Source organism: Aythya marila (assembly GCF_965140915.1).
Source record: "Aythya marila genome assembly, chromosome: 5".
Lineage (NCBI taxonomy): Eukaryota > Metazoa > Chordata > Aves > Anseriformes > Anatidae > Aythya > Aythya marila.
This window is the reverse complement of record NC_139046.1, coordinates 8279744-8306847: the sequence shown is the minus strand read 5'-3', so window position 1 is coordinate 8306847 and position 27104 is coordinate 8279744. Positions and strand designations below refer to the sequence as shown.

Sequence of the window (27104 nt, the reverse complement as noted above, 5' to 3'; positions counted from 1 at the left end):
GCAGGACTGGGGGATTAACATATTAAGCATCCTTTGCATGGGTTTCAACAGAGAAAACTCCAGTTGTACGCTCTCTTTGCAAGTCTCAGTGCAATTAAAAAAAAGTCAACCTATAAGATTAAAAGCCACTTACCAATCCAAAATGTGTGCTATTTTAGCAAGCTGAGAATCATTATTGTTGAGTTAAACTTCTATACTGACAGCTACAGAAATTATATTCTACTCTTCCTATTCTGTAGGTATGTGTATATATCTGTATGCTACAGCCCATCAGTGTCACCCAACATATGAAATGCTACAGACAGCTTTTCCTCAGAAATCTGGAAGGCACTTTTTCTTTCAGCAGAACAAACCCTCAATCTAGTTTCAAGGAGTTGTAAGAGACAGCTCCTGTGATTCACCCCTCCCCTCAACAGAAGCACTGCTCGTTAATCCAGCAGGAAATAACATTTGCCAGGATTGACAGCTGTGGATTTGTATTCAATTCCCAAATTAAAAACCAATGACAGGGCCTAGTTCAATGGAGATGTCAAGCAAAACGAAGAAAGTAAAAAACCTGCTGCTTTCTCTGTAAAATACAAAGATACATACATTTTTGATAGCAGTACTGAAAGCTGGGAAGGAGATATAACAGAATTAAAGCTGCATGCAAAGTTTCTCCTGAGCTTTTTTTTTTTTTCTATTCTTTCCTTTTTTTAAGTAACTCATATTTTTGTAATTTTCCTCTTACTCCTAATACAGATTTTAAAACACGTTCAAATCTATTTCAATAGCTATTTAAAATACTGCAGCAAATATTATGTAAAAAACTCCACAGTCAAATCAGCAAAATCTTAATATATAACATTAATTACCATTCAATTAAAAGGAGCATTAATTATGCCCTAAATATATGAAGAGACCAAATGGCACAAGTTCTCATATTTCATATTAATAGAATGTAAGAGCCCATCACGAGCAACTTATACCAGCGCAGGAAGAATCAGAGGTAGAACAAGCCTGGCACAGAAAAGCCAGGCAGTTTTCTAGTGCTGTAACAAACTGCTCTTAAGAGCCCAATGCTACTTCTGTCCAGTTCTAACAGCCTTTGGAATAAATCACAATAGTTGAATTCTTACTTGGAATTCCATTCTGTAATTATCAGTTTTTAATTCCTAAATTCTTAATAAATACTCCTTTTACTTGTTGAAAATTACACCTTACACATACTTTCAGATGCCCGTGCTTCTCCAACACACTGCTTAGAACATTAATTCACACTCAAGCCACTTCAGAAATCTGCGACACACAAAAAATGCAGTATTTTTACTTACTGTTACTTACCTGTAAGAAGTGATCTTCCTTAGGTTTGTAATGGGAACACGATAGCCACACTCTTCTAAGATCTCCTCGCATGCAATTTCTTCTAAAGAAAGGTCTGGCTTGTCTATAATGCCAGCACAGAGTTCATAAGTCACTCCTACCGCAGCAGGTAAGGGATCCTCTACACGAGATAAACTCTCCTTGTCCTGGTTCTCAAAGAGCTCAGGATGATGTCTTTCTAGTTCGCACATGTAAACAGCTAAAAAAAAAAAAAAGAAAAAAAAAAAAGGAAAAGAAATGAAGTGTTTTTTGAGTTTATTTGTATTAATGGAAAAAAATATATATATAACATATGAATTTTGCCTGGGAATTTACAGATACCAGAGCATCAAGAGCAGCAAATATTCAGTAGAATTATCTATTAAAATTATCACACACTAAAAATGGACTGAAAACTTTAGAGAATAAAGGTTATTTTGCCACTTCTGTAAATTTATTCTTTGAGCTCTATTTGTGCTTTTATCATTTGGAATGAGATCATGCACACCTTTAAAAAAAATAAAATAAAAATAAAAATAGGAAGCTAGTTCATCCAAGAAGTCTACATCCAAATGGAAGCACCAAACAGCTTCCATTTGCTGGGCAATGTGGATATCAGGATTTAATTTAAACTATGCAATTATTTTGCAGGAAAGTTGGGTTGTACATTATGTACCATGTGCACAATGATGAGTCTTTCAGCCTGTCAACTCAGCTGTTATTTAGAAAGGGTATGAAAAGCATGTATGTTTGTTTGAAAAAAAAAAATCCTCTTTTGAACATATAGTTCCTTGCACAGATTCCTGTGTGAAGTTTGAAAAAGACTTCTTGAATTAATCTACAAACAGCTGCCACTGTAATGGACTCCTAAAGAAAGTGCAAATGCCAGATTTTAGCCCTCATTTAAGCAAAACCTCTCACTGATGTCAGCAGAAATTTTGCCTGAGTTAGAACTGCAGGACTGGATGCAAACACACAAAGAATCATTGTTGATAATTCCAGATGACGGTAACTTTAATTTACAGGTATAATTCCATTTAAAATTGCATGTCTACCATCTTGTTGTTCTTGAAAGGTTACCATGAGGGTGTTATAAAACAACCTTAATAAAACTATTTTAAAATTTGAAACAATTTTTATTCCATTAAAATATTTTACATCCATATTTCATGTATGTGTAACATGGTTTTCAAATGAGCTCACCCTTTATTTCCCCTTCTAAATCTTCTACAGCTGGCATATAAAAGAGCTCAAGTTCAATGGACAACCTTTTGTTCTTCCAGTTATTGCATTTAGCTCATTATTTCTTAAAACTGTGTTACACAATCAGATCCCTAAAGAAATGTAGCATAAAAGTAGCACAGTGACAACTTCTCAAGCACTTTCTGTATCCCAGAAATTGGTGCCTAGGCTTCTTCTGTAAGACAGCTTAAAAGGGTCGTACAGTGGACCAGCACTTCATGGGAGCTGTCAGTCTACATAGAAACATGAAGTGCAGAAGAGTGTCCAAAAATTCATCATTGTCCAGAACTCACGACCTTCAAAGCTGTTTGCAGTAGGTACACCTAGGCCATTGAGATGCAAGGATTTAAGGAAAAAAGCCTCCAGTTTTTAGATGAAAGACATGGTAGAGCTCAATTTTCTCCTTAAAACGCAGTAAGGAGGAAAAAAAAGTAGTCCATGCAGAGCCTGAGGGACAGATCCTTGAGAGGTGAATATTGTCGTTAATCCAAAAATATTTTAAAAGCTATGGCAGTTATCACAAATGACAACTACCTCCAGGATCTCGCTGAGATGAGCAGAATACTCTGAAGATTGTATTGTCTTGTCAGTACTGCCATGCCTTTATCAGCGAATACAAAAAGGCACAAAGCACACATTCCAGTAGAGGACTTAGGCACCAAACCAGGATGCAGGTAAGAGTGTGGGAACAGAAATATGAAACTGTGATTACAGTAACTCTCTGTTACAAGCCTGCTGAATCCCTGAAACCCATCCTGTCATTCCAGCAGGCACCTGCCATTCTCCTTCTCCCCCAGCACAACTGGGCTCCATGTGGATCAAAGTTACATTCCTGGAAGGACCCAGTCGAGCAGTCCTCCTCAGAGCAAAACCCTGGAATATGCCAGCATTCAAAGCACACTAACAGCTTTTCTCTGCAGATAAGGAAGAAAACAAGCAGTACTCGTCACTTCTTTAGAAGTGTACGAAAATTAGAGAGTGTTCACTACAGAATCAAGTGTGAATCCATTATCACCACTCCTGGAAAGGTTCAGACTCAATTTCTCTCTCATATAGAAGCAAAGCCTAGAAGGCCAAGTTGCCTGCTAATATTAGGGAACAGAGGAGTCCCCCATCTCTCTCCTGCAGGTGGAAAACTGACCGCACGGCTGACATGCCAAGGGACATAAAGCCACGGACAGAGCATCAGCCTGTGGTCTGTTGGATAGGGCATGCTCTTTGGATGTAAACCTGGGTCTTCCCTCTTTCTCATCACAGGTTGTCAACTTACTGCAAACACATAAAGAGTTCAGACAGCAGAAACCAGAACCCAGGACTCAGCTGCCAGCCCCGTGGCCCACCGTGGACACTGGTGCTGTGTCTGGTTGCTCTCTCATGTCTTCTGGTGGCTTATGCTACTTCAGTCAGACAGAGCCACTTCTTCACCACCAGGCAGCCTCCTCCATCATCCGATATACGCATGCAACCAGCAGCGGTGCCATGAAGAGCATCTTGACTAATTACCCTGGAGCAGCTCAGCTATGAGGGGTCCCAGAGTGGAAACTGTGGCAGAAGTGCAGTACTTGCCTTTCTTTCTGCAAGTGGGGGACAAGGGAAAGACAGCTCCACCAAACTGGTTGAATAAGATGGTTACAGCTATTCAGAGCAGTCTTTTTAGATGATCCATAAAGGGATTTGTTGCTCTTGCTAGAGAGAATAAAGTAACAGCCTGGACTTGGAGGGGTTAGTGGGGTTCAGCTGACTGGGGAACGTGATAGCTTGCATGTAAACTTCAGATTTCTCTTTGATTACACCAGTGTTTACTATCTCCTGAAACAGAATGTGGCTTATGACTCAAATCTTTGATACTGCTTACTTTGAGTCAGTGCAAAAACAAACATCACAATCCAATAAAAGGTAATTATTCTTACAGTGAAAAAAAACAAGGCGCATGTCCATAGGTACTAAGGCTAGCCTTACCCCAGAACATACAATTTTATTATAATTGAGAGTGTGTGGTCATCTAACTGCTATAACGAGCATTGTCTGAGTCCTTGGTCAGCAAGTAACGTGTGAGGAATTAATATGGAAACTACTGAGATATACGTGTAACTTTCCATTCTCCATGTTCTTTCCAAATATCCCATTTTATGACCATGCAAGGTGGCCTAAGTCTACAGTACACTGAAAAATAGAGTCCTGTGTGCCTCACCAAGGTTGTGTGCTCCTGCCACCCCTCAAGCCACCATGAGATCTTCGAGGACAGTCAGATAAGCTGCCTAACCCTCCACCTTATCTGCCTGCAGCCGTATCAGACCTCTGCTGGGGCTGCATCAGGGCTGGTGCCGCCAAAGGGAACGGGGTGGGAATGTGCGTACGGAGAGGGACAACTGCCTGCAGAAGCAGCGCGGACTTAAATGGGAAAACCTGACTGTGACACCACACCCGAAGGAAAGGCGAGCACAGATGTCACCACCAGGCGTGCAGGGGACGTGCCTGGTGCCTGAGCTGCAGCTGTTTGCTCACCAGAAAAGGGCGGCGTTACCGCCTGCCTGGTGGGACCTTGGCAGGGGCAAGCAGCGAGCAAGCCTTAGCCTTCGCTTCTGCTCTGTGAAACAGGCACCGAGGCAGACAATAACCAGCCGATGGAAATGTAATAATAGCGATGTGAGTCATGGAGAGGCATTGTTGCATTCATGGGGCTGCTATGGGATGTCTGACCCACCACCGGTCCCTATGGCCAGGATTCTGAACAGCTCCAGCCTCTGGAACAGTTCAACTCCAAGAACAATCCAGTCTGCTGAGGCAGATTTGACATTTCCATGGAAACGATATAATGGACTTGTCTGTGTTGCTATTACATACATACATATATATATATATATATATATATATTTATGCATATACATGTAGGCTTTTGCCTAAGACTGCCTCAAACTGATGAACAGCTATATGAGTGATTTTATTCAGCTGGCAAATAAAAGGCACTGAACTATGGATAAACAGATAAACAAACTCTCCGTGTAATAGCCAACATAGTGCTTCATGATAAATATACGCTATTATTATAACAGTGCGGCACAAAACAGAGCCTGTCAAGCTCTGTTGGTAAGCAAGGACAGCATGACACCACCCTAGAAAGTTTTCAATAAAGTCTACCATAAACAGTCTTGGAATGGTTTCTTAGCAACAGTCAGTGAAATATCTCGTGATTTTTTAATTAGCATGCAAACAATATGCATTTCATTTTTAACTTCCAAAAAGTAAATATTGCTTGGAATTAAAAAAAAAAAAAAAAAAAAAAAAAAAAAAGACAAAAATACTGAAAAATACAGCATATTAACTTAAATTTGTAATATCTCATAAAATGAAACTGTTCATGTATTAGTGAAACATTAGCATAAACAGTCCTGAATTTTTCCCATTTTAAATTTGCAGGTATATAACACACAATAACACAATCTGATTTTATTTTATTTATTTATTTAAGAAAAAAAAGGAATATTGTGGTTCAGAACAAAAGCCCCCAACTAAATACTAGATAGGTAAAGAAGGAACTTCAAATAAAGGCAACTTATTGCATGATCATCATAGAGGTGTTTGAAATTTCATCCAAAAGAGGACAATGACAAGCCCAAAAGCAGAATGTGAGGCTACCCTCATCATTCGTTTCATCTGTAATGGAAATTTCCTTGGTTAAGAATTCCAACCTATTGAAAAGTGTGGGCTATCGTACAAAGAACAGAATATAGAACAAAGATTTGTTCACCACAGATGCACCAACTTTTAACTGCTAAACCCTTAAAGCTTGCTTCACAAGAGAGCAAAAGTAAATCTAAAAAAAAGAGGATTACCTGGGCGGAACTGCTTCACCACTACAAAGCACTGCCGAGAAGTGTTAAAGATCAGGATTGACACACTGAGGAAGAAGATAAAAAACAAAAGATCAATGCTTTATGAAGGATTAATTCAGCACTATTAGACTTACATCTTGAGAATTTCATTTTAACTACATAAATACATAGAAGATTTATTACTAGAGAGACAATGCAACAAGATCCTTGACCAAAATCCATCAAGAGGAATAGATAATGGGTCATGTTCCCAAAGCAAGTCACTTTTGTCTCTTGCCATATAAAGTAACTTGCCAATCAATTCTTCTCTCCAACAGGAAAAAATAGACAGACCAACTCTAGGGACATGGCTACAAGACAGCAATAACAAGAAAAGAATTTCTTAAAACCATTTTCTTCCCTCCTAACGGGCCCATATTAGGATGCTCTAAATTTTAGGAACAATCCAGCCCCATTCACACCTAGACTTCTGTATAAGCACAGAGCATCTCCTATCCGTAGCTACTTGCTGAACTGGGGTCGTAAAAAATACACCACCCAAGTCCAATTTTGTCCAAATTTAAATCAGAAGTGGTTCTAACTGCTACCACATTCTATGGTTTAAAAGCCAGATTTTAATCTTTCTCCCATCTTCCTGGATGTTTGAAATAAATGTCATAGGGAAACCTGACGGGCTGAGTATTCAGAGACGCTCAGAAAGTGTGAAGTGCTGAAGTTCCCCTCTTTTTTTTTCCAGTAATATTACTCTTTGATTTTACTAGTTAAAAAGAAAAAGAAAACAGACAAAAGTCTCCCTCCTAAGTTGGTAGCCCATTAAAACCTGCAAAAACAAGCACGTATTATGCTTATTACCATAGTAGCATTCTGTCATTTGTTATGCCTCACTGTGTGCAATTGGAAAGTTAATTCATTATTCTATGAATTCTACAATAGATTATACTAACAATGGCATATTTGCAGAGTTTAGTCAAACTATTAACCTTCCTTGTAAAAGAGCTGTATATTTATTTTCACTATTTGATTTTATAATGCAGTCTCAAGCTGCCAGAGTAACTGCTACTTGATGATTATCAAAAATAATATTAATGTTTATTATAATAATATAGAAAGACCAAAACAGAAGGGGGAAGTCCAGATGTTAACGTTTATATTCATGGTTGTTATTCTCAAAGAGCTGTACTGCATATTGATGGCTTCCTGCCCCACGAGATGTCATTTGCAGGCAATTTTCAAGCAAAGGTTTTAGCCTTTGGAGACACTGAAAGTGAATATTTGTTCTTTTTGTAGAAATGGGGTTCCTTCTGACACAACCCCAAAGTATCTGGGAGCTGCAGTGTGGGCTGCTAGAAGAGATGAAGTTAAACTACAGTCTATAATATTTTAAAATTTACTTTATTTTTTTAAATTATTTTTTAATTAGTTTCTTTATTTCCCCATTTATGTGGCCATTCATTTTCGCAAGAGCAGTACTGTCTGAGGGTAGACATGACACAAAAGGAGATAAGGAATTACTGCTACTGAATATATATATATGTACACGTATATAATATATACACATATATATATATATTGACCATCGTTCCAAGGCAGAGTACATTGCCTGAAACTGGAGTCAGCAGCAGTCCAAGTCCAAGGTTAAAGGAACTGGTAGGGACTTCTAAAGGATGCAGATGCCCTTTGCCTTTCTTCACAGCCACCACCCCAGGCCCAATTTTTCCTTTGGCATGCCTTCTTCAGCATGTCTCATTAAATAACTCATACCAACTCATTAAAAATGGCTCAGCTATTAGACATTTTTTTTTTTTTCCTAAGAGTCAATCACTTGAGATTTTTATGGAACAGATGGGAAAATTAAAAACAATCTGTCAGAATTAAGGAACAGGATCAAATTAAGCTGGAAAGGAGTAGCAGCAAGTTATTACAATTGTCTGCTTCTCACACCATCTTGAGATGAGAGGGTACAGAAATGGCACAAATCTGCAGAACTTTCTATTTAATTACTTTTAGTTTTCTGAGAGACTGACAAACAATTTTGAACATAAATTTACATGTTTTAACAAACCGCAACACACAAGTTCTAATAGTTCTTGTCAGACTTGGAGAGGAAAAGTTCAAAATCAAAGCTTCTTAAGAGGAGTGTGACCCTACAAATACTATTTGGTATTTTTTATTCCACAAGAAACAAGATAACATGAAGTATTTCCACACGTTATTATGCTTGTAACTTACAAAATGTCATTTAAAGCTGAATTCAGGAGAGTTATTTGAGTATTCCATAAAGCTAGGGCAAGGCCATTCAACAGATCCAACTGGAAGATCCCCACAGCTTTCAGGGAGTTTCCTTACTGCTGCAAGAACCCAAGGATGTTCTTTGGTCTGGCATATAAAATTAGGAAAGTATCTTCCAGAGTTTTACATCACCCCACAGAGAATTTATTACAGAACTATTTCAAAATTACTATTTTTACAGATAAGACAGGCTACCAAAAAGCCATATTACAAAAGAGTTGCAAATGCATCTTTTAGTGGTAACACACCACAGGATATCAGATGAATATTTGATGTTTCAAGGCAATTCCCTTTAAAATATTACAACTGATCCTATTTTTAAGTATTATATATGCACCTATGTAAGTTAAAATGATCAAAAAAGAGTATACATATGAAAATAAGCAATTAAAACTTGTGTAATGACTCTTGGGAACATCTTCACAAATAAAAGATATGGAAGATCAATGAAGCCTAGCTTGTGTGTTATCAAAAGGGAAAAAAATAATAAAAATCACACATGCCCACAGGTGATGGTGGGGGAGCTGAATTTCCTAAAAAGGCAGAAATCCTTGGCAAGACTTTAATCTGACACGGGTATCAAAACATCCTAACCTAACAACAGGCTTCAGGTGTACAAGATCTAAAAAGCTGCACGGTGTCACATTTTTCTTCATTTTTTACAAAGGAAAAAAAATGTCTATTATAAAAGTGTCAAGGTGTATCTGAAACTTGCCTCCACGCTTTAAAAACAAGCTGCACAACTAAAACACTGCCCCAGCTTAGACCTGCCACCCTTTTCATTCCGGGTAGCGGGTCACTCCTTTTGCAATACTCTGCAGCTGTAAATCTTCGCTGGCTATGCCTGCAGCAGCTGACACCCAGGCAAACAGCTGGTGCAAAAGACCAGGCCATTAAGGCAAATGCCATGCCACGGAGCCACAGACCTGCACCTGGGACCCACTGGGCTAAAACTTTGTATGCAGGGAGCACTTGGGGTACTTGCCATTGCTGGTGGGCTTGGTACACGTCTGCAGGCAAGAGGAGGCAAAGGAGATCACCCTCCCAAACACCCTGTACATATTATTTGCTTCTGTAAAACACAGATCACCTTCAAGCAATAATGGAGCCCTGGCTCCCCTGTGCTGCATCTCTCAGAGGCTGCCTTAAGGACTTCCACTAAACAGAAGCAAACTGCATTAGAGATGCCACAGGTCTGTACAGTGTCTTCCAGGGCTGGTGATGACCACAGACCTGCTCAGCCTTCAGGCCAGCTCCTCCTCACTTCAGACATACAATAAATCACTGCTCCAGTGACCAGAGGCTTTCTCCCAGAGAAGGCATGCACATAAACAGGGTACTGTGCAGTAAGGCAGGACACTGTTCTTTCCATAAATATAGCAACAATTAGTGTAGCCTTGAAGTATTTTAAGAAGGATAAATACCTACAATGTCAGCAAGATGTATCTTAAAAAAAAAAAAAAAAAAAAAAAAAAAAAAGCTAGGCTATGCTGAAGCTTTTACTCTAATCTTGTTTGCTGAAAAATGTGCCTGGTTTTGGTATTTAATAGAGCATTTTCTTAGAGGGACTGAACTGTTCAGTCCAGGGACTCACCTAGCAGTTAACCAGCAGAATTCAAAGAAAAGCCTGACTGAAATAGCTAAGCTTTCTTTAGGCTTCTCTAATGGCTGTCAGGCTTCCCTAAAATGTCAAAGTCAATGTGCAGAAATCACATGCAGCTCGCTCCTGGCCATCTACAACACAGGAATCCAGAATCTTAATTCCTCTTCCACCTTTAAGACTCTCAATAAGAGCGATGATCTCCAGCAGAATACTTCCCTGAGAGCTGAAAACAACTCTTACAGGAGTTTAGAAAATGACTCTATTGTGTGCCACTGACCTAGAAAACCACTTCCAAGTTTTTCTTTCCCCCAGCATAGTACACCTCTGTATTTATTGAGCTCGTGGTAACTGATGCTTTGTGACATTTCAGCAGAGCAGACATGGGCGGAGAAATGATATTACAGCTTCACACCCTCGAGGCTGAAAAACGAAGGTGATGCTTCCTTCTAGGAGCCATGTAAAAAACATGGTACGTGACCACAGCAGGTACGAGGTAGGGGACAGATGAAAACTGACATCCTGTTAAAATGTGCACACGCATATGGAAGGACAGAAAGTTAATTCTTTTGAATTACATCCCAGCAATTAAGATCAGCAAGCGAGCTTTGCCAAAGCTACAAGAACAGGTACTTCTTGAGATCCAGAGCTTAAAGGATGTTATTGTGTTTGCTTTTGGCTGAGCTACATGCTTTGTATTTTGTTGTTGCTTTTTGGGGGACAGAAATAGAAATTCACTTTGTAGTCGTTGGTTTTGTCATTTTCTGTCTTGAGGATTTGTCAGTTGTTAACCTGGCATACAGTTAATCCACAAGCACATGCTAACATTTCCTAATTGCTTTTCAAGAGACAAACTTTTAGAATCCCTTAATAAAAAGATCCATTCAGCCTTTCGTTATTCTTACATGTGACCTTAATGCATGCTTTACAAATGTGTATTTGCAAAATAAGTAAATAAATAAATCACAGTTTAGTAACAGCGAAGAAAAGGACAAGATTCTCTTGTGTTTCTGTGAATGAAATAAGACTCTCAAGACTGGAGACGAAGCTTTTTAAAGATAATCTTGCACTAATACTATAGTATGCTAAGTAATTGATGGGGTAATAAGGGCAAAGAAACTGACCCTTCTTTAATCATTTTAAGAGCAAGTCAGGATATTGTTTTGTAGATGTCTAGTGTGGGTATGTGTGTGTCACACACACATTCTGATCAAACTGAATAATGGAAGATAAAGCACCTAAAAAGACTGGCATTAACACTGAAAGCCAGGGCTTCCCACCTATTAACCCCAGCTCCTTCCATCTACTTTTAAAGGCTAAAAATTATCACATAATTAGTTGAAAGTCCATAATATTAGGAATGACAGTCTCCTGCACCATAGTGGAAATTCAAAAATATAATGTTATTTGATTAATAAAAAAAAAAGGAAAAAAAAAAATCAACCAAACCCCCACAACACTATCAGAGCCTGTGCTAATTCAATGCCAGTCTCAAAGACAATGAAAATAGACTGGACAATGAAAACAAAATTCCAAAAAGAAATACAAAAATGGCATGCAAGAATAAAAGTAAGTAATTGACTTAAGTCCCCTCAACTCCCAGCATATTTGGTATTAAAAATCCCCTAGATGCAATCAAAAGGAAATAATCAATTGCAGTGTGCAACCATAAAAGTATTTAGGGAGATGTACTCATCTCAGCTGGAGAGCACATGAATACAAAATATACACGTAGTATTTTTGCCTTGTATGTTTTATAAAGGAGCAAATGGCAAGATTCATAAGTCTCTCAAGAAAGGAAGTAAGAGAAAAATATCACTTAGATGTGCTACAATTGTTTTAGCTTTAAAGTATATATTTTTTAATTAAGTTACATTAATTTGGCTTTCTTTGTTTATACAGAGTTGACAAAATGATCTTTCACATTATTTTCTGCATCAGATCTATAACTCCATTTAGTCTTTTTTGTTTTTTTTTTTTTTTTTTAAATTATTACCTTTGAGAAACACCGTAGATCAGGATTAAAGCATGCTAGTGAGCAAGCATCCTTTTCTTTTCCATGAAATGACTGAGCTTTCCATTTTAAAGCAACAAACAAGCAAATAAACAAACCTGTTTGAGAGCTAACAATCAGAAGGAATTGTAAGGGAAGATTCATCCTCCAGGAGGGCCTATTTCACATTAAGTTACTTCAAAATTATTTTTGGTGACCATGAGCAAGAATTGCATACAGCCCCTGTGTTAATTCTGTATTCGAATTAACCATCCACAGTTGGACACATCCCTGAAAATTTACAACTTGGTACCTAAAGCGCTGTCGTCTTCCTTTTATCAGAGAAGCACAGTATTGTAAGCCAGGCCCTTCATTTCAGAACAGACATGTAATAAAGCTGTACCCTTTGATTATTCTCCAGTGCAATTCCTTTAGTTTCCCAGAGCTTTAACTATAATGCAGATAGTCCTGAGATTAAACGTGGGCTTGCACAATCTTTATTGGTTCATTTAAGTCTTCCTTCAAAGCATTTTACATTTTTCAAAGGCCAGCACCAATCCAATTGGCTGCTTAAAATGCAGCCTATTACAAAAGCAAAGCTATAAGCTCCTGACAAAAACATTCAGCCTTTCATACTAATCACAGATAAAGTGGATTTGGCAAAAGATAATTAGAGACGTCTAGAAGACTTCTGTATTCAGATGAAATGTGAAAGCTTCCTCCTTTACGATTTAAATATTTAATATCAAGTAAAACCAGAATAAAGTGGTGAGATGCATATGCTTAAGAAAACGTTACGTTGGGAAAAATCCAAAGGAAGGCTGGTTTCAGAAAAGTGAAGTGCAGCAGGAAGTTGTTCGTGACACCATAGAGCAGGAAGCATATGTTTGGTTAATCATCGGCCTGGTAGAAGAATGAATTAAGGAGTGCTAACAAATCCATACACATGCACTTCTAAAACATTCCCTATCTCCTTGTAAAGCAGTAATTAGTCCCCTATTCAAAGAATAAGATGTGGGACAACTTGTTTGGAATAAACAATCCTCCCAGCACCCTGTTTTCATCTAACAAAGAAAAAAAAAATTAAAAAGTAAATTCAACTGCAAAATAAATGAGACATCAAAGCACATTGCCTTCAATAACATTCTTTAAGTGTCATATCTTGGCCCGTATCCCAGGATACCCTTGGAAATGACACACTGCATCTTAATGGGATTCTTTCAACAAAATATTTTAATAAATAAATTCAGGTTTTATTCTTATTTCATTAAATAAATCTTTGTAGGCATTACGTACAACAGATGTCAGAATCTGATGGGCTTTTGTTCCAATTCCTAATTATTTTTCTGAAACTACTGCTTACAAATGCTATCACAAAATAAGACCACCAAGTGATCTATCTAAAAGGCAGAAATATGACTTCATTCTGAAATGGCAAAAAGAAAACTTTTAAAACAACTTGAGAATTCAAGGACAGTGCACAGAATAAAAAACTCAAGTGTTCTGTCCAAGCTAAAGTAAGGGACAAACCAGCAACTTTCTTTCATACCTATCAAAAATCAAATATGAAGTGAATAGCAACTTTTTTTCCAGGTATAAAAGTATAGTCTCACCACCATGAGTGAGAAACTGATAATGTCAGTTATTCACATTTTTCCTAGTTTCCCCATTTCTGAAATAATGGATTCAAGAGTTTCCTCTTTTCCACGAGATATATTCTGATAAAAATTCAAAAACACAGGCACTCAGATTAGAAAACATTTCCTAGTTTTCGTAAAATTACTTTTACAATCCCAGATGCAGGCCATGACCACGTTACTGTCTCTAGACCATGTGAATAACTTTTGACACTCCTTTCAGACAAACAGGTTTAATTCCACATGGAAGGAAATTCTTCTTCAAAAGTTCTTCTTGATTTCAGTGACTAGAATAGAATTAATATGTCCACTTATTTTAATACTGAAAAATATTGAAAAATGAAATTCTGCACGTTATGAAAACTAGATGTCTTCACTTTGGCCACCATAAACCTGTATGTAGAAATTTGTGACTCGCCAACCAAAACTTTTAAATACCTGCTTAGTTTAAAATATTTCTATTGATTTGGTTCTTAAAATTAGACAAACATGTAACTTTCTAATGAATCGATGCCCTGAACAAAGATTTAATTGCCATTTTACCCTATTCAGTGATAGGGCATAGTTAAGTTTATATGCTATATGGAGTTTTAATGGCAGATACTTAGAAAGGGGAAAATCAGAACCTGGCTTATGATCTTGTGTTTGTCTCTGATAACTTCACAGCATCAAATACACTTATTTTTGCCTCATTGCTACAATTTTATTTAGATCAGATCCTAAGGTAACAACATAATAAGACATCTAAAAGACAGTAAACATGCCTGCAGAATTCCTGGCACACCAGCAGAGGATATGTCAAACCTTTGCTTAAAAAAAAGAAGAGAAAACAACAGAAAAAAAAAAAAGCATAAATGTATTTTATTTGCAAATATCATATGCAAACAAATAGTGTAATTACTTGGGTTGAAAGGAAATCAACAGGCTTCTAAGATTTTTCCTTTTAATGGCAGGAAAAATATCATTATCCTGATAGCATCCTTGATAAACAGATACCAAGTCTAGACCTGAGCATTTCTAGTGACAGCGATTACAGAACATGCCTTCCCAGATCATCTTATTGCCCATTGTTAAAAATGGTTTCTTAGTGTTTCATTTATGAAATACTTTCTGTATGACACTATTCTTTCTTGTTCTGTCATTGATTACTGATGAAATTAAATGTTTCTGGCCTGCTTTAGAGCATTCCTTTCAATTTTTGTGATAAGCAGTAATTTCTCTCTTCGGTTGTATTATCCTTTGCAAGAACATGCCCAGCTATCATTATTTTTTCTCTCAGCTATTATTTCCCTAAACTTTTCATCGTTTTTGTTGTTTGTTGAACTACATCCAGTTTATTTTAAACAGCGCATTATCTTCTGCACTATCTTTGAAGATAATCATGAGAACTCCACTCCATTGACACCCTGGAGGAGATGTTACAAAGGCAGACAAGGTTTAGACAAGGTTTACACCACAACAGCCTATCATTACACATAAAAGGCACTTGCCACCCAAGAAAGATTGATTTTTAACTTAAAAAGATGCTAAAAGGCTGTATTTTACCCATCTTAAAGCTACTGTGATAATTCTTGCGCAAAGGAAGCATCTGAGTTAAATTTCATGGTGTCTTATAATACACTAGGACATAAACCAGAAAAATACATACGGGATTAAATTTCCATAAAGCCCAAACGATCCGGCATATGAAACAGGAGAAGGAATTTAATCCACTCCTATAATGTGGTCAGGGCACATGACTTCCACCCCGTCTCCAGAGCTGCCTGCTGCAGCCCCTGAGCCGCGAGAGCAGCCGGCTGCCCCCGGCGAGGCAAAAAAGGGCAGCAGGGACGCAGCAGCTCCGATGGCAGCATGATGCAGGTACCTCCCAAGGCGTTCGTCCTCCCACTCCGTGTCTCAAGACCCCGCAGGGGACAACGTGCCGGCGTGCAGATGTCCTCCGCTCCCTTCAGCCTGCAAACCACCTCCTGATGGCAACCCGTGCTTTGCAGTTGTCTTTGCAGCACATAAAGCATCTTTTCTGAGTGAGCAGTTCAATTAAGAATGAAGTTGCTTTAAATGAGAAATAAGTCGATCCCCTAAATAAAATTATCTCATGCGGCAGGAATATTATTTCCCCTTCTTTTTACAGAAATTAGAAAAGAAAGTTTTTTCCATTAAGAATTTTTAAGTTGAGAACTACTCCTGAGCCACTGTGACATGTTTTTGTAGCTAAAATCAAAGGATTTTAGTTATAACAAGGGTGCAATGCACATGCAAAAGTTTAATTTTTGGGGTCCTACTGCCTTTTCCTTCTCACATGGTATTTTCAGGGTTAAGAGGAACTCACACAACACTCTTACAGGCAGTTCAGTCTCCTCAATTTATTTCCCTTTTGAAGTAGTGTACTTTCCAGTGAAAGTTTAATTCTTTTAAATAGACAACTAGCCATCATTTTGCTCAATATCCTTTCACAACACAAGCTGTCCTTTTCCTTGTCAGCTAGCAAAAGGTTCCTGTTCCTGAACATTATTACTCAAAGCACAAAAGCAAGCACATGACTCTGCACTGACCTTCATCTGTTCCCAAATTATGTCTTTTAAAAGCCTTGAATCTGTTTAAGGGGAGCTGCTGAAACCTGAAACGAACTGGGTCTATTGCTTTATAAAGTAGATGAATGTAAATCTTAAGTATTACATTTCAGGCTCTTACGGTACTAAATATAGCAAAATTAGGATGAGGGGGGAATATAACTGGAGCGTGACTCTGGTTTTAGAGACTTTTTTTTGTTACAGGCATGGATGATTACTTGGTAATATTTGGCATATTTCTATTTCTGACAGAAAATCACTATAAACTTGCAGAATTAAAGTGCACTCCTAATCAGGTATTTTACTTTTAATAGCAGTGACCTTAAAAAACAAACAAACAAAAAACCCTCCCTCCCAGAAATCACTGCTGATTACTAAGTAGCTTTGATAGACTCAAATCTAAGAAGCACCTTGCATTAATGATTCTATGATTTAAACTTTTCATCTCTGTATTCTGTGTGATTCTCTTAAGGGTGTGTTTAATAATGAGGAAAAAAATTCACCTCAGTGTTCAGAGGAAAATAAAATTAACTATAAAAAAAAGCACAATGAAATTAATGCAGAAAGCATCTCCTCCTGTGTGTTACTGCCTGACACAACAAGCCATAATTATCTAACACTTATGAGCATCACCTCAATAAACTTATAAAATACTTTCAATAGAAGAGGTAATCAAGATTTTTTTTTTCTTCATCTACTTTTAGTAAATTTCAGCATTATTTCTAAAGACATGATAAAAACCTGTAGTGAGCTCTGATACTCTTCAACTGCATGTGTCAAAGAATCATTTACAAATGCGACTCCAAAGGACCAGAACAATAGTGAACACCTTATTTATGGATAGAAAATTGGCTTTCAAGTTGACAGATTTCTAGACAAGTTTACATTTTTTTGACAGTTATCAGATGAGAACTGTAACTTTCATCAAGTATATTTAATTTTCATATAAAGTCATAGAAACTTTCAGGTTATAAGAGGCTTCTGGAGATCATCTGATGCAACCTCCTGCTCAAAATTGGCGAACTTCCAAGTTAGGTTTGACTTCTCAGAGCCACTCCAGGTTTGAATTCCTCCTAGGATGGAGACTCCTCTGCCTCTCTGGGCAGAACGTTCCCAGATTTAGCTACTCTCCGTGTGCACGTGTATGTCTTTGTGCCCTGGGTCTTCCTTCTATTACAATTTAAACCCAAATAGGGTAGGAAATGCTGCCTCTTTTGTCTACAGTAATTCTCAACTGACTTTTGGCAGCACAGGTTTGGAAGGTTTGCCTTAGTAACAGTTTACTGTGTGACCAGTAATAATTTCACAATTTTTTTTTTCTTTTTGGTCTTTAAATGGTATAGAGGAATTAAGAGTAAGCATAAATTACAAACTAAATAAAGCAGAGGCGACTCCAGACATACCCTAGTTTTGAATGCTCTTAAGAAAGCTCAGGAGCCACACAGTAGGGGCTCAAACACAGATCTGCAGTAACTAAAAAGGAGAGGGAAAAAAAAAAAAAAAAGAAAAAAGGGAAATCTAATTAAAAGTTGTCCTATTTTAGCTTGCACTAGTGTTACACCAGCATGTGTACAGATAAATGATTTTGTGTTGAGCCCTACTGGAATACATTGAGATAAGTAGGTGACTCACACCTAAGGCAAATGAAATGACTACTGCAGTCCTCTTGTTTTTGTCGTTGTATTATTTAATCAGCTGTTCATCTGAACAGTTGGAAAGGATACGTTTATACAGAAATAACTTCAACTCTCTTGCTAAATATTTTCTTGTATCAGGTCTATATTCTGGTACAATCTATTGAATATTGGCTTATGCTGACCTCATCGAAGATGAAAAAAAACACAAAGGTCCCAGAGGAACCAGAAAAGACAAGCTCTGAGCTTACTGTCACACGGCACTGAAGTCAGTCTTAAACACTTCTACTTGTGCTGCTGAAGGAGGATAAAGACATGAATCAGGCTCAATGTCTGTTTTCATGCAATTAACATTTTTTTAATATTAAATATCATTAAATCAATTGCATATATCAATTTTATGTAAATATATAATACACACATATGCATACTTTGTAGATCTGTTGTTCCAATGTATATGTTCTATTTAAGTAAACAACCTCATCTATTTTTTTTTTTTTAAAGGAGCATTTACCAGTGTTATAGCATTTTCAGTAATAAAACAAATTTTAAGTACTTTTGAAAAGTTATCTTAGTTCTGGAAAACTCCCACAATCTTTCTGAAGGCGACAGTTATCTCCTAACTTCATGCACTAGGAAATCCTGACCAACAGGACACATGCCCTGGAAGCCCCTCCTCCCTCAGTATTTTATCCCTCATTAAGAGCAACGAACCTCTCAGGGCCCTCAAAGTACAAAGTTCTCTACACTCTTCAGCAACTAGACAAGACGACTTTTCCATATAACTAGCTGTCTTACTTTCCATATAACAGCACATATCTTTCCGTATAACAGCTGTCTTACTAAAGTACAGTAAAATGTAGGGCTTCAAGGCATTATATGGAATTCTGAACCTAACTAATCTTTTTGATAATAATTGACTTTGCATTCACAAATAGAATGTATGAAAAACATGTTTTTTCATATAGAGGGTTCATATTATTACCTTAGGTTTCAGAAGTTGCAATGAATTGACTTGTGAAAGAGCGTGAGGCATTCTGCAGTTCAACAGTAGTCACTAATAAGTTAGGATGGCAGCTGTTGTACATCTGAAGCTAACAAATGTTATGTGACCAGAGATGACTGGCATGACATGTGGCTGTAGCCTTTTTATACAGTTATGTACTCAACTATTTTAAAAATGTTCACAAAAGTCCTTCAGAAATACTGTTCTCAAGAAGTTCATGGAAAACTGATCCTTTAATATTTACCCCACTCAGTTAGTTGCATATGCTCACACATTATCACACAGTGATAATCTGAAGCTAAAACAAAAATAATAACATAAATTATTCTTCTGGAAGATATGTTCTTCTCAGCACAGTGACTTGAGGCTGGATTCACTTGCTTGAAAGTACAAGGCATATATTCAATTTCCAGCAATCAATTATAATTTCAGCTTTTGTATCTGTGCTCATAAATCCTGGCACATGCCCATATGGACAGACAAAGTGCAAAGACAGAACTGTCTTCCAGGCAAATTCCAAAAGCAAGTGTGAAGTTCAGTAGTGAAATATCACTCCTTTTTCTTCCCTTAACCTCAGGCAGTACAGGCATTTTTAATCAATTTAATATTTTCCTAGTCTTCTTGGAACTTTTACCTTCATAATCTTTATATTGATAAAAAATGTTGTTATCACTGAAGTAATATAAAAATCCATTTCAAGAGCCTAAAACAAAAACATTCATTGTAAGGATTCAGAAGGTTCTGACAGAGCAAAATTTCAGAAAATGCAATTGATTTTACCTACTTACCTCATACACAAGAAGAATCTCTCTCTCTCTACATGACTCTGGTTGTGTCACAATTTCTTTTGCCATTAGTACTTTCTACATTTTATACATTAATAAATTCAAAAAAATCCTTTTATTTCCTAGGGAAAAGTCATTACCTCTGCTTTTTATTTTCCAATACCTGAATTTTCAGTAACTAGATTGCATTGTTATACATTTAAAAAGAGACAAATACTTTACAATTTAATAACTCTGAGACTGCCTCTACATCATACATACCCTAGTTGTTATTATTTTTCATTCTTTAGCGTCAGGAGTAAACTACTTTACCTCCTTTATAGGAAAAATACTATTGGAAAGACAGAATAAAGTCAGAGGTCATCCATTTTTTCCTGTGTGATTAGGAGAGCATTTTGGTCTACAGAATGCATGGGCTGAAAGGTTTCAGACATTTGCAAAGTCACTTTGCCTGAAACATCATTATATAGCAGTGATGGAGAGGATTAAAATAAAAAAAAATAAAAAAAGCACAATACTAAGATTTGATCAAACATGAAACAAAATCTCCACCTCATTGCAAAAAATTGCCAGTGACAAAATCGAATGGTATGACTGTAACTTTAGACCTCTTTTTATGAGCCTTTGTAGGGCAATATTTGGGCTTGTATATTCAGAGGTGAGGGAACGCTGTCACATATTTGGGCCCAGACTGTTTATCGACACAAATAACAGGGTTAACTATGTGCAGACAGAGTCCTTCCCTCAGTCAATATTTTCACACTCAAAGAAGAAAGCTTCATACAATTCAAACTTTTAGTTCCATCTTCTATATCATTACATCATGTGCAATGTATCACGTGCCAAAACTCTTAACATCTGAAAAGTCAGGCACAGACAAAACATACTGAAAGACATAACAAACCATAAGAAGATTTTAAAATTTCTGCTAATTCTGTTTGAAGTAGTGAAGAATTAACTGCATTATGCAAGAAGTAAGAATTGAAGAGGAATTTGGAGGAAAAACAAGAAACTCAATATACTAAGATTTGACCAGAGGAAGAGTATGAAATACAACATATAGAAAAAAGGAAATAATGTGATTCCATCAGTTACCTGTCATGTGTCCTCATAAAGTCCCAGAACTTCTTAGTGCCATTCTATGGAAAAAAAAAATATAAATGCATCAGTAAAATTAATTCCAAATGAAAACTAACTATAATGAAATTGAACAAAATTTTAGAAGGTATTTTTTGAACGCTCGGTAGTGCTGGTTTTACTTACGACGTCATTATTCTGGATTATGACAGTAAGTATTAAAGATGGTGACAACTATCTTAGGAATTTCTGAAGCTTTAGTCCACAGTATTAGGCTGACAGCTAATGAACGACTGAGGTACTCTTTGAGCCCAATTCTGGCCATGGTGTCAACTCCAAACCCCAATCTACTCATTCAGGTGCTAGGAAGCTATATACAGCTAACTTTCAACCAGTAAAATAACCCATAGGTCTAAGTTCTTCCATGGTACATGTGCTGAAGTAGACTTAGCTTTGCAGGACAGCTCAGCATTTACCTCCTGTACCGTGTCACTGTTTACTACTCACACCTCTGTTATCTTAATAAATGACAGGTACCACAGGTAACATGGCTGAAACAAACACCTGAAAAACACCACTTTTTAACAGTACACACACACAATTGCATATATATTCTATGTTCTGTAACCACCTTCGTCAGTTCGTACACAGCAGGTAACGGAGACATACATAGAATCAGAATGGCTTGGGTTGGAAGGGACCTTGAAGAAGATCCAGTTCCAACCCCCTGCCATGGGCAAGGACACCTTCCACAGACCAGGTTGCCGAAAGCCCCATCCAGCCTTGCCTTGAACGCTGGTCCTTCTCTGGCAGCCTGTGCCAGTGCCTCACCATCCTCAGAGAAAAGAATTTCCTCCTGATGCCTAATCTAAACCTACCTGCTTTTAGTTTAAAACCATTACTCCACATCCTCTCACTCAATTCCCTGACAAAGAGTCCCTGCCCAGCTTTCCTGTAGGCCCCACTTAAGTACTGGAAGGCCACTATACAGTATATAATTCTGTACCCTATCTATTAGATGTGTGGAAATACTCTTCAGATGAAGAACAGCGTGATGAAATTCCCTCCTCAGTCAGTTTTAAGTCTGTATAAGGACTCAGCATACAACCTGAGGAAATTCTTTTGGTTGACACCTTTCTTGTATTAGCAAGGCAAATAACAGGCCAGCTGAAGACCTACAAACCTAAAACATGCCTAATGTGAAGAGCAGCACAAGCTCTCTATTATAAAGTATGATTAAACGGATGGTCAAACCCTGAGCAACTGGTTAATGATTTAAGGCAGGTAAATGCAAGCAATGAAAGAAGAATCAGGTTCAGTTGGTGGGTAAAGGTGCCAACCAATATAGACAGGCCCTTCAGCTCTATTACAGATGTCATGGCTACCAAGTACACAACAGCTGGTGGGGATTAGATAACAAGCACTCTGGTTCAGAGATTAAGCTCCTGAGCTTTATGAGTTTACCGAGCTTTTTCGAAGAGTGACTGTTTGCTTGCTAGCAGCGTTTGCCTTCATTCCCACAGCTCTAATTATAAACAGTTGTCCACCTCAAGAGAAACTCCAGTCTGCTCTTCCATCGGTGCCTGTGCATAACTTCTGTAGCACTGACAGGAATCAAATGCACGCATCAGAAGAGTAGCCATGTCATTGTTTAAACGTAACATAATGTTGAAAGAGAAATAGAGACAGCAAATTCTGTGTGAACTGAAGTATTAAAACCCTTGGTCATCAAGCTGAGTGTACATCCAATCTGTTCCACCTGGTGAGAGACAGAGGAACTATGAAAGGAATAGGACAACACATAGATGCAACACTCAATGCTGTATGCAACAGAGCAATGCTGTATGGCAATATGGTTTAATGTATTAAATTCATAAGGTCTGCTCAATCCTTTTGTAGATTTATTACTACCTGTAAGACATTAATGTGTGGGATTTTCTCTTGCTTGCAGATTGCTATGCAGTTTGTTGTTTGGCATGAGCAATTTGGGAAAGTGTGTACTGGGAATGTCTTCTGCATGTACCTTCACATTGGTTCTCCAGCTTTAACCTTCCACTGCCCTACACAGTAAGATGTGCTCCCATCCATTCTCCCTTAGTAGTGTCAGCTTAAGAGAAATGTGTGTGTCCAGCTGATGGAGAAGACAAAAATGCCTGCACCACAGATATCCTAGAATTGACTTAGGCTATTAGTCCTGTGATACTAATTCCCATGGTGTGATCCCAGCAATAATCCTCCTGACTTTTTCCTCCTGCCATCGTTTTGCAAATTATAGAACCTGATTGCTTTGGAACACTTACGAAAGGGTTTCAAATAGCTGAGGAAAATTACACCCTGGAGAATGAGCCTCAACCAGATGGGATCCATCAGATTCAAATGCCCTCTTCTCATGGGTGAGCCCCATTAACATTAACAGAACCTACCACACAGACGTGCAAATAATTTTTAACAGAAAGTAAAAGAAGAAACCTAGTATTTCAAAAAATAAAAATAAAAATCAGCAAATACTTTACTTTTTCTATTTTCTAAGCAGCTGGACAGCATATAAGCACTTTCTCTAGAACATAATTTGGTTAGTTTAAAACCCAAATTCAAAACCAGCCACAGGCTAAATTAATTTTAATCTGTCCATTCAAGATGCTGGTTATGATCATACACTCAGACTGGACAATGTTGTTAAGGTCTTGTCTGTCTATATTTGAATACGAATTTATTTCATATGATCAACTTGCACCTGTCCAAATAAATAAATCAATAAACAAATGAAACATTCCAACATCTCATTGTTTACAATGGCAGAAACTCAAATGAGCACCATTCATGCCCTATTGTCCAAGTCAAACGTAATTTGAACCCAACCGTATGGAGTTGAGTTTCTATTGTACCCAATGCATGGTTCTTTCCTAACAGACTAGTATGAAGGTTGCTAATTATTAATAGCATGTAAACAGTTACCAATGGTTCTTATGCTGCTTTACATACTTTACAGAACATTAATTCTAACCAGTTTCCAACCAACTATGTAAAGCTGTACGTAATATACCTATCTTATCATTAAGACAAAAATATTAATTGCAGAACTCATCAAGATTCATGCCTTTAAAAGCCAGGTAGCCATGACTACTTGTTAAATTTAACCATCCCATTCTGTATATCCTGTCTTCTACCTTTGACAATGTTCTCTTATCACCACAATTACAGACAGTTGCAAAGATTTAAAAGGTATCAGTGGGTCAGCACCACTCCCAAAAACCAGAAGAATCTTTGTGAAATATGAAGGCCCTCTCAAACACTTAATGTTCTTCATTTTAATATATATATATTTATATTAAGTAGTCCGTTCTCCAACGTCTATTAAGGAACAATCAAAGCATTTCTCATTGAAGTGTGAGAAGTAAGCAAAATAGATCGCTGTGAGATCTTAACACTGACACTTAACACTTTACGTTTAAAACTGACTTAAACAACTGTCTTTCAAATACGAGATGTCTCTATTAAAGGGAGGTATGTCAACACTGTATTAGTTTTTATCTCTTTGAAATAGCAGTTTTGATACTCTTCACAGAAGTATATAACACACAATTGATTTGGTAAATCTTTAATTACAAAGTAATTACACTCTACTTCTGTGCTCAGTGATCAGATTCTGTCATGTTGCAATGATGAACTAGTGCATATAGTATGTGTAAATTAATAAAGCTGTATTCCAGGGGGGGCAGCATGTAAGACAGCTTCGTTTCATGTTACTCAGAAGACAGATTACTTACATAAGCACAAATTGCGTAAGAAAGCTGTATCAGGTCAGGCGAGATGTCCATCTTGCCTTTAACAGCAAAAGGAAAATTTAAGAATAGAGGAGGCATAGAGCAATGCTTCCCCAGACCACTCTTTCAGACCTTTGACAGAAGGCAGTTGAAGGTTGTCAGAAGACAATGCCCCCGAAAGGCATCCAAATTAAACACAGTCCCTTCCTCCTTCTCCCCCTCCCAGAAAAGCAAGCACAAATAGCCATTTCTATACACTACTTGAGTGTGCAATAGCATGTCACAAGTCCTGCTCGTTTTGTCTGTAAGACTGACTTGATAATGGCATTGACAACTTAGAATTACAACAGCATACTACAAGCTTCCCAGTCCACATGGAGCGAACTTGATCCCTTTCTATTCAAGTGACTGCAGGACAACCACACACTGCACAGGGCTCTTTGCTAGACAAGTGCTGACAGTGGATACAAGTTCAGCAGATGTGGCTCCTACCAACAAGGCGCTGTTTATGATGCCACCCATACCTGATCTCCACATTCTCTGTCCTTCCTCTATCCGTGAAACCATTTCCTAAGACCCTTCCTGCACCTGCTCACTGCCATACTTACAGGCAGCAGCCTGTTCACACCATCTGTGACAGATAAATTGGACTTGTCTGCAGCCTCTGATCAGAATACCATTCTTTTTCCCACCTACACTCTTTCTGTCTCTGGATAAAATGCTGTAAGACTCACTACCCCAGGGATATAACTGTCCTCTGCTTTCCTCTACCACCTTATGCAGTATGATGTCTGAACGATGTGGTCCCATTGCTGTCAGGTTACCCGTGCAAAAGATAACCTTTGCTCACTAGAGAAACTCCTGTAAGATTTAGCCCAACCTAGCCAATAAAGACTACCAAAAGTAGTTTGGGGGCAGCTGGAATGCCTTCCTCCTTCTCATCGCTGTGGACAGTACCAACACACAGCTCGTGCTTTTGGGAAATGTCTCTCCATGTATAGCAAAGCTCAGCTCAGCATTGCACTGATACCATCCACAGCTGTGAAAACAAACAAACAAACAAAACAAACAAACAAACAAAAAAAAACACAATGCAAAACCCCTGCAGTTTGGCTGTGGTCTCTACCATTGTGTAGAGCCTTATAGGGACCCCTAACATGTGTTTCTGTGCAGATGTGACTTCTTCAAATGGAGGCAGTAAGCACTTTGATGTGATTTTGGAGAGACAGGTATAGGTCTTTTCCCAAGGATCATTCTGCTCCTCCCAAAGAATGGGATCTGCTCACAGATAGCACAAATGAATTAGTGGTGGGGTGCTGCAGTTATAAATAACAGGACCAGGGCCCTTCCAGTGCTACAGAGTTTTGAGATGGTAAGGAAGAAAAAGATCTGGTGGTGCCACGCAGCTTAATGTAACCTATGCAGAGGGCCACACTAAGGGCTGGCACGGCAGCTCTTAAAAAACATGAATGACATTGTGATGGTGAGTATAAAATAATTGTTCACTACTTCCTATAATACAGAAGACTGTCATTGCTTGGTACCCGAGGAGAAAGTCTAAGGCCTACCTGGGCACTGAACTGGCTCCTTCTGAGGAACCTGTGGTACAAACTGCATTATATATATACATTTTAAAACATCCTGATGTAATGTTTAATAAAATCTAGGCTAGGTAAAGTTTTATTCTTAAGAGTAAATTGAAAACATGCTAGTGTAGTAGGTGCAATAACACTAAAAAAAGAAATCTCTCTTTAAATGTTTCTTTAACATTAGGTAATAATCGTTACACAACGGTTAAACTGAGGTTATCTAAAGCAAATCCTCATCATGAAGGTTTACAGTAACATATTTCCTGTAGTGATTGTTGGGAGTTCAGACCATTCAAAAAGACAAACCTTACATTAGAATTGCACCAACTTAAATAACAGAAAAACTTCTCGTAAGGAGCTCTGTACATACAATACATGACCAAAGCAGTAAAGATATTTGTTCAGACTCTACATAAAGCTCTTTTTAAATTTGCATTATTTAAAGTATGACGATTTAAACAGCTGCTGAATTGAAAACATTGGCCAGCAGCATCTCTTATGTTTATCCAGAGAAAAGCGCTGCTTGGACAGACAGCAGCCAAAGTTTCCAAGAACTGTACAGCTGCAACAAAGCCACCTCAGTAAAAGGGGTTCATACCTTAGGTTACACTTTTGATAAGGCTGGTAACAGGCTAAGGAAACATATAATTTAAATGTGGGAGACGTATGTCCAAAATAAGCAAACTAGCTTCACCTATGCCATTCAAAGAGGAAAAAAAAAATCTGTCCATGACAATGATTAAC

The 27104-nt window shown here is 37.8% G+C and overlaps 1 protein-coding gene across 1 annotated transcript in view; it reads right to left on the bottom strand.

Moving 5' to 3' along the window:
- NUDT14 (nudix hydrolase 14) overlaps window positions 1-27104 on the bottom strand; it is a 60901-nt gene that overhangs the window by 11519 nt on the left and 22278 nt on the right. The window contains exons 2-4 of the mRNA XM_082761716.1: window positions 21026-21069; window positions 6417-6481; window positions 1324-1561 (exon numbers count right to left, since the gene is read on the bottom strand). Of these exons, the coding sequence (XP_082617842.1) occupies window positions 1324-1561; window positions 6417-6481; window positions 21026-21069 (347 nt within the window). The remainder of the gene's footprint in view (window positions 1-1323; window positions 1562-6416; window positions 6482-21025; window positions 21070-27104) is intronic.